This window comes from Tupaia chinensis, unplaced genomic scaffold, assembly GCF_000334495.1.
Source record: "Tupaia chinensis unplaced genomic scaffold, TupChi_1.0 Scaffold140534_1, whole genome shotgun sequence".
Classification (NCBI taxonomy): domain Eukaryota; kingdom Metazoa; phylum Chordata; class Mammalia; order Scandentia; family Tupaiidae; genus Tupaia; species Tupaia belangeri.
Genome location: NW_006200409.1, coordinates 1,042,104 through 1,050,771, shown reverse-complemented (window position 1 = coordinate 1,050,771; position 8,668 = coordinate 1,042,104). Strand labels below are relative to the sequence as shown.

The 8,668-nt window shown below is 44.6% G+C and overlaps 1 protein-coding gene across 1 annotated transcript in view; it reads left to right on the top strand.

Moving 5' to 3' along the window:
- Positions 1-3,933: 3,933 nt before the first annotated feature.
- The window catches only part of HABP2 (hyaluronan binding protein 2), a 43,730-nt gene continuing 38,995 nt past the window's right edge, over positions 3,934-8,668 (top strand). Inside the window, exon 1 of the mRNA XM_014593408.2 lies at positions 3,934-4,088. Coding sequence (XP_014448894.1) covers positions 4,032-4,088 — 57 coding nt within the window. The 5' untranslated portion in view covers positions 3,934-4,031. The remainder of the gene's footprint in view (positions 4,089-8,668) is intronic.

Below are 8,668 nucleotides of genomic sequence, written 5' to 3'. Positions count from 1 at the left end.
AATAAATACTTGTAGAATGAATGACTGAAGGGTCTTTAGTCTTTTACCCCATGATGAAGTCTGATGATTTCTGGTTGGATAAGGTTACATAATGTCTGGTAGTCACCCTTCAGTCTAAGGCCCCTCTGGTGTTTTCCAACATATCTCCATTGTCTTCCAGGGCTCGCTCAGGTATGCAACGTGTGAGCTGCTTCTGCCTCACTTTGTCCTAGAGCAGTGGTCCACAACTTCAGTCCTCTTTTTGTAAACACAGTTTTAATGACATAACCACACCCATTTGCTGCTTTTATGTTGCCATGGCAGGAGGAGAGGTTGTGACCACAACTTTATGTCCCAGAAAACACCTAAAATATCTACTCCCTGGCTCTTTCAGAAAGTTTGTCCTAGAGAGATCAAATGAGATAAGGTTTCCTTCTAAGAAAGTGGGTTCTTCCCTGGGTTGGAGACTAGACTCCCTGAGCGCCAAGGTCCTTCCACCTCACAGGGCCTAAGGGCTCAGCAAGTCTCATTCCCTAGGAAGACTGGCCTGTATCAAAGCCAGTATGTTTACACATTTCCACTTTATGCCAGTCATCTCACTGAGCACCTTACCTTTAGGCTCTCATACACACTGCTCAGTGAGGCCATGAAACAGAAACTATGTTATCCCCATTCCACAGATGAGAAAACTAAGGCCCAGAGAGGGTAAATGACTGACCCAAAGTCACACACTGGGCACAGGGAAGAGCTGGAGCTCAACCACAGGTCTGTGTTGAAACCGAGCTGCTGCTCTAAGGCACAACTCTGCGCTGCTTCCCTGTACTGAAGGCTTAATGGAAACATCACTCCTTGAGGAAAACAAATACACAGGGTTGTTCAGGCTCAATAGGTGATTGCTGTACAGAACAGTTCCTAACCCAACACAGCAAAGGGGTCTGTGGCAAGAGCATTGTGAGGAAGTCTTTCCTTAGGGTTAGAAGATTAGCCCACTCAGGAGCCAGAGCTCCAAGCCCTCTGTGGCAGGACAAGGGCTCTCTCCACTGGCTGGTAACCTAATACGTGAGAAAAAGTCACCCAGAGCACAGCGAGCAGGGACTGACTTGATAACATCAGAAAACCCTGCCAAGATGAGCACTAAAGACCTTGTGTTTGGTTTTGAAAGTTACAGATCCCAGGTAGGTTTGTTCCGGCTCCTCAGATGAAGGTATATTACACACTAAGTTAGCCCCTTTGTTCTCCTAAATTAAAAGGATTAAGTATCTTACAGAGGATTCTCTTCTTTAGGACTAAGGGTAGAAATTTATTCAATTTCACATTGTCATGATAACAAAACTTTAGGGAAATAAGAGACAATATGTTAGAATACTGCAGTATTTTCCAAAGAGAGGAAAATTGGTCCCTTGTTGCTTGAAATAAAAGGAAGATTATATGTCAGGGAAATTAATCCAGATTACAAAAATGAACAGTAAACTCATTCTGGTCACTTCCTGTTGACACAGGAAGAAAAGCTTTGATCTGTTTTCTGGGAAGCTCTCCATGAAGTCACAGGTCACTAATTCACTCAAGGCAGTGGAGGGGAAAAGAGACACACCTAAGTCATGTGAGTGATTTAGTGATCAGGTTTGCCTGACTCCCCCACACCTCGACCACAGGGCACAGTGTGCTTGCTGGAGAGTGACAGGGTGAGAGGGAAAGTGAGAACCCCCCACCCCCTGCCCCAGGGGGGATGGCCATGCTGCAATCCCTTCTCCATTCTCTCAGGATCTTGGGCACTCACCCACACATGCCCAGTATGTTTCTAAAGCCACTGAGTCTGGGACTTGAACTGTGCAGTCAGTCATGGGGAAACTAGATGCCTTTATCTCCATACCACCTGCTGGCCCAACATGTCCATTTTAATCTTTTTACTATCTGTGTTGATGCTATGACAACCTCCACTTTGAATCTGGAAAACAGCAAACGCCTCATGTGCGCCATCTCTTTGACTTGTTATGGGATCAGCATCTTCAGCACAACAATGACCTGCTCAGCCACCTCCCAGTCCACAGAAACCTCCTATCCATGGATTTCTGTCCCATCAGCCTGTTTCACTCTTTTTCATACTTGTCACTGATGAAAATGAACTTTTTTATTTGTTCATTGTCCGCCAATCTCCTCTTCAACCAGAATCCGTGCTCCCTAGGATCAAAGTTCACATCTCTTCCTTCATCTCTATATCCCCAATGTGTGGCTCGCAGTAGAGCCTCAATGAATGGTTGGTGAATACTAATACAGTGTTCATGAATAAGGTGAACTGTGCTTCAACTTCCCCAAATACTTTTAGGTTTTCATATCCAGTTTTTCTTTTCATGTTGAGTTGGCCATGCTCTCTAAGGCCTCCTGAATATGAAATGCCCAACAGTCACTTTAATAAGTGGCTGTTTATTTGTTCATACCAACCAACATGAAATTATTGGGCACCTCTCAAGTGCCTGGCAAGGGCCAGGGATTTAGTGATGATCAGACCAGTGCCGGTCCGCATGCGCATCCAGTCTAATGGAGTCCGTGGGAGGACAGTAACAATGAAATGGTGATAGTATATGTCTTTACAACCTTACACACAAGGAAGGAGAGATACATGCCAGGCTTCAGAGGAAGTAATACTTGGGTTAAGAGTTGAAAAATGCCTTAACCAGGTGAATTAACTAAGTTAAATTGCTCAGGAGTGAATGAAGGTAGAGTGAAGAACAAAGGTAGATTAGTGTAATGATTAGGGGAGAGATGGGATAAGGTTAAAAAAGAGCTTTGTGGCAAAAGGGACAAGCATGTGCATGTGTCCTAGGGATCAGGTGGAGATTGACCAGGAGAGAGTTGGTAGGTGGAGACAGAATATATGGAGAGAAGAAAACAAATGGAGAGTTATTTAAGAAGTAAAATGGCAGGACTTAGGCCTTTGAGGCCCACCTGGTGACTGGGTATTGACTTTGGCCTTGCCCTGGGCTGGAGCTTAGGGACCCTCCATAACTTGTAACCAGCTTCCAGAGGTGGAGCTGACACAGGGCAGTCTGAGTGTGTGTGCCCAACAGAGATGGTAAATGGGGAAGGGGTGAGCAGAGGAGCACCTAACTTGGTCAGAAGCAGCATTTCAGGAGCTGGATTTAGGACACAGTTCTGGAGGGTTCCTGGTGCCTATGCGTAGATTACTGTGGGCAGTCAGGTGTTTACAGAAGTTCAAGATCATGCCATTAAAGAGATCAATTGTGTCCACGAGAACCCGCTTAATAGGGAGTTAACTGCTGCTTTATAAAGCTCTCCCTGCAACTAATGCAGCTAAATAAGGAACACAGGAAACAATTGTCCTGAAATATGAGCATCACGGGTGTTTTTTTTTTCCCTCTCCTTGATCAAAGAAAGACTCCAATGAAAGGAAAAAAAATAATTAAAAAGTAAAAACCTTACGTAATGAGATTTGAAAGAAAACTTTTGAAGCCAACAAGCAACTGTGGGCAACACTTCAAAGGGCCTAGAATCAATGTTTGTCAATAGCAGTTTTGCATCCTTTAATTTATCTTTCATGAATATAAAGCGTGATGTTATTAGGAGCCCATCCATGCCTTAATTCTGTTTGAGATTTGATGAATCAGAAGTCTATTAACATTCTGTCTGAATCAGCAATGGCTGAGGCCCGTGGCACAAGCCTACCTGGTCTGGGGCCTTTCGTGCTGCGTGGGAGTGATATACTGTCAGGCCTTCTGCATGGAACACTCAGCAGCTCCCATGTGCACCCAGGGGACTCTCTATCTCAGTCACTTTCTTTGGAGACCTTCTCCCCAGAAGGGAAGCCACCCCATGACTCAGCCAGCCCCAAAGTTACCATTTGTTTAATCAAGATAGTTGGTTTGCAAAACATTAAACATTAAACAGTATTTGATGCCTAGTTAATAATTTGCATCCTCTTCATTTGTTCCTGAACCCTTAGAGACTGACCCCCCCCCCCCCCCAAGGCACTGACAACAAAAGAATTGTATTGAGAGCAAAACACAAGTCCTTAAACTGCAGAGATATTTGCCAGAATGTCTGATCTTCATGTTCTGCTGTTAATAGTTTTGGTGGGAGAGACAGCCTTCGGGGTAAGTGTTCTTTTCAGATATCTGTAGTTGAGAGACTCTAAGGTTATTAGGAGGATCAGACCAGCAGAGCCAAGAGCGCTGAGAAACTTTAGTTGTGAAAGGCTGGTGTTGCCAATTTGAATATGTCCTCATGACAGGAGCTAATGCAGGCCTATAGCATTGGTGCTGTTGAGTGGCCACTTTCATGGTGACATGTGTCTGACATGACCCCTCTTGGAGCACAGGCTCCGGAATGTGTTCCAACAAAGGAGACTGGGGCAAGAAAATCTGTTAAGACATGCCTTGTCATCTGGCATGGATCGCAGAGACCCTTGTGAAAAGCCATTGAAAGCTGAAAACTCTTCCAAGAAAAATGTACCATTGTGCTGGTGCTGACATACACATGCAATTTTCCAGCCATGTTGGGCCAACACTAGGGTAAGGACTCCTGTACGTTGGCCTTAGAGGGGAACCTCGCTGGTTGCCAATGATTCTGGCAATGGGTTTGTTTAGATGGAGTGAATATGGGAGAAAGTCTGTGGCTAGTACTTTTTCTTCTTTTCCATGTGACCTACTGATTACAGTGGATGGGGCAGAAAGGGTGAGCAAAGACCCAAGGGAGGTCACAGTGAGCAAGGAGGCAAAGGGTATTGAATGGCAAACTCAAGACCTTTGGGAGCAGATGAGTTGTTGAGATGTTGTATCCTACTTTGTGCAGCTGGGGTTCAAAAGCATCAGGGCATCTCTATAGAGGAGAGAGGACCTTACACAGAAATAACGGCTCCTGGGAGTTCCATCCTAGATGTGGCCTGAGGCATGAGTGTGAGCTTTGGATCTGAGGTTTGGATCTCTGCTTTGTTGCATTCTTGCTGTACCATGTTGAGCAGGTGACGTGGTGTGTTCTCTTCTGCAGAAAAAGAGCCGATTCCTCACAAATGTGGGGAGGGTCACAATTAAACAAGGTCATCCATGTGGCTCTCAAAAACATGTTAGCTCTCTTCTTTTTAAATTTCCAGACTGAAAACAACTTCTGTATCAAAACCAGAGAATGAGGAGAGGGTGTTAGAGAGCAGGCAGAAGATGAGAACTGAAATAACAGTCATAACCTCATTATCTTATTAAGTACCTTTGTATTTAATGTCCCATTTCACTCCACAGAGCGTTTCCTAAAGAAAGCAGATTAAATTCCAGGTTTTCTGACCAGCATGTTTTAAAGACAACAGTTCTCCTCCCCTTTTGGTAAACTGTACTCAGACATCTTAGCCCCATAGTAAGCTGCCAAGTGACTCACTGCTGAAAGGGTTTTCTTTTCAAGACTTGTGCATGTGTGGTGGCTGCAAATACAGATCGTTATTGAGCCCCCGACATCATTTGATCGCTTGTTGGATGTCTGGGGCCAAGACACAGCAGAAATACCAGAGGTCTAGAGAAAGGCAGTGGAAATTATCAGAGGCCCACGAGGGGCCCAGAGAAAGTACCAGTCGGAAGGAATTAGATTCGAAAGTTTGCAGGCAAGGAGAAGGGTTGACACAGTCTGTTTGAAGTTCACAAAAGGATAATGGTCCCAAAAAAATCCCTTTTTTGCAAGCCCCAGTGAATTTTTAGGGTTAGCGATGAAATTATAAGTCAATAATGGATAAAAGAGAAAATATGAGAGATAGCCTTCAGGCAATGAGCTTAGTCAATTCCAAAGAGAGGATTCAGGGCTTTGGAATGTTTTCTTACCCCAGATGTGTGCCAGACAGGTGGTCGGGAAGGCACTTCGTGTTCCACAGGCCGGCATACAGACATCCAGGGGAAGGTCGCCAAGTCGTTCAGATGCTTTGGAGAGTTTGGGGCATCACCGGGGGGAAAGAAGCCACATAGCCAGATGGGCTGGGTGGCCTTCCACCTGACATAGCTGAAAATAATAGCCAACCACTATCATCTAATGAGGAGTTGAGTTCTAGGCCCTGAGTGTATTATGTATTAGTTCCTCTCCAGAAGGACTCTAAGAAGTAGTACTGTTATTCTTCTCTTTTTATGGATACGGAGCTGGATAACTTGATTCCAAGTCATATAGTTGGAAATGGCAGAGCTGAGCTATAGACTCTAGGCTGGTGTCCACCTAGACAAGGTCTCTTGCCAGGACCCCTGACTAAGGATGATCTCTTCAGTCTACATAGCTTCAGGAACAAGATCCTGCTGTAGGGACAGGAGCTCCTTGACTAAAGGCCTATGTGCTGGGTGGAGTGTGGTGGACGCCATGTGCCTTTGAATGCCTGAAAACAGGCAGTTGCAGGATTAACGATTGCTGCTCATTGTAAAGACTCCTGGCTGCTCTTCCTGGAATTCAGATCATGCAGCAAATGGGGTTTTTTGATGACTTTTTTTGGGGATCATCTTTTACTTCCACATTTATTCAGATGTTCACCAGCCAAAGGGGGGGTGTATATCATTCCCTTGACTCCAGAGCTTCATTCACAATGCCTTCCTCTTCTGGTTTAGATTAGTTTTTCCTTATCTGTCAGTTTGGAGCATCTATCCCCAGCATAGCCTTGTATGTCCAAAGGGCCTTCAAAAAGTTTATGGAAAGAACATATTATGAGGGATCAGCAGTTGGTATAATGGTTATGTTGCTGGACTCCCATGTAGTCAACCACGGGTTGAGTCCCAGATCAGGTGGCTTAAACTCACACTGGGCACACCTGTGCATGCGTGCCCAAGATCCTGAGAGGAGAATGGAGGAGAAGGGATTGCGATGTAGCCATTCCCCCTGGGGGGTGATTTCTCGCTTTCTGTCTCTCTGTTTCTCTCTGTCTTTCTAGTGGGCACATGTGCCCTATAGCAAAACCTCTCAAAAAAAAAAAAAAAAAAGAACAAAAAAAACCATATTAAGAAAAAACTATAAATAGATCTCAAAAAAATTTAGCACTGAAATAACTCCTACTTTAATTCTATTTTCCATGAACTTCTTGAAGTCCTTTCATATTGTATGGTCTTTTAAAAAAAAGGAAAAAAAGAAGAATGCTAGGGGCTCCTGCACTTGACATGGAAAGACAGTGAGAGGAGAAAAAAAGTGAGAAAACATCCCCCATGGGGGACGGCCATGCCATAATCCTATCTCTGTCATACCCCCTTTTGGAATTTGGAGTATACACCACCGACACATTCGGAATAGTTTTTAAACCACAGGTCTGGAGCTCTGTCAGTCGGCCATGCGAGATCCAGCCACCTTAACCACCATGCTGCCAGCTGGCCCACAGGGTATTTGTTTTGTACCCCTGCTGTACTGATGAGAAACAAGCCCAAAGACATCGAATTCACTTTCTGGTCAAGATTGGGACCTGCGTCTGTCTAACTGCTTGTCTGTCACAGGAGGTACTCAGCTGCCAAAAAGAAAAGGCCTGTCTTAGAAACCTCCTCTCACTGTGTGGTTCCTAAACTGATCTGGGCATGGCTGGATTCCATTGTAATGGAATTTAGCCTTTCCCAGGATCAGAAGCCAGAGGACAATGCTTGTCAGTCCTGCCTCACTTATTTCAGACAATCCCCAGACAAGAGGAAAGACAATGGCTTCTCCTCTTTCTGATAAAGGAAACTTACAATTAAAATGCTTATTTGCTCACATATCTGGGCATTTTAATCCCAGAACTCTAGCATTTTCCCAGGTAAAGAGTCACAAAATATTTTGCATGAACCAGACGCTGGAAATTGGTAGTTTAGAGTTCATTCTTCAGACACTACGAATTTTATTTGGCAGATAGTTCAGTCTGAAGAGTATGAGGAGACTTTAAAAGTTTGTGGAAAATGGAATTAAAATATGAATTTATTTGGGGGCCAAAAAAATGGAAAACTGTACATACTTCTTTCTTAGTATGCATTTTCTGTGAACTTTTTGAAGACCTCCTCACATTCTTGTTTCCTTTTAGTTGCTTGGTGACATTTGAAAGTCAGAACATTTTTCAAGAAGACACAGAGTTGCAGCTTCCCTTGAAAACCAGGCATTCCAGTAACACTGGGCTCCCAGATTGCAGGGCACTGTGGGGCGGTGTGGTACCTGCACAGTTACTAGAAGCAGCTTCATTCTTCCAGACCTTGCAGTCCCCACAACTCCCTGTAGCCCTCCCCATGTGAGGTACATTATCTGCCTGGTTCTGCCTGGGGAGGGGTGCGGGTGGTATGGACGCACTTGTCTAGTTATTACTCAGAAGCACTGTGAATGTTGAAGCGCTGGGGCCAGTTAGGGATGGGCACGTAACCAGGTTCAGAGCCTGATTAACTGAAGCATCCAAATCTGCATGGGCCAGGAGCAGACAAGGCCTTTGTCAGGAGGATGGGCACTACTCTTTTCAAATCCTAGATGCTCCTGAATGTCAGAGTTTCTTTCAGGTCTAGGAGAGACATCCCTCCCTCGTGCTATAATCTACAGAATTTTATAGAGAAGGGAGGGACTGAATGTCATTGCAACTTCTCATGCCTTTTCAGAAAAAAAAAGGGGGGGGTGGGTCCTAAGCACGAGTCCAACTCATTAGCTCTGGCAGTGTACACTGGTATTTAGGGAAATCAGGTCGCAGGAAATCGCATGTGTATATAGGCACGGATATATTTATATTTTAAAT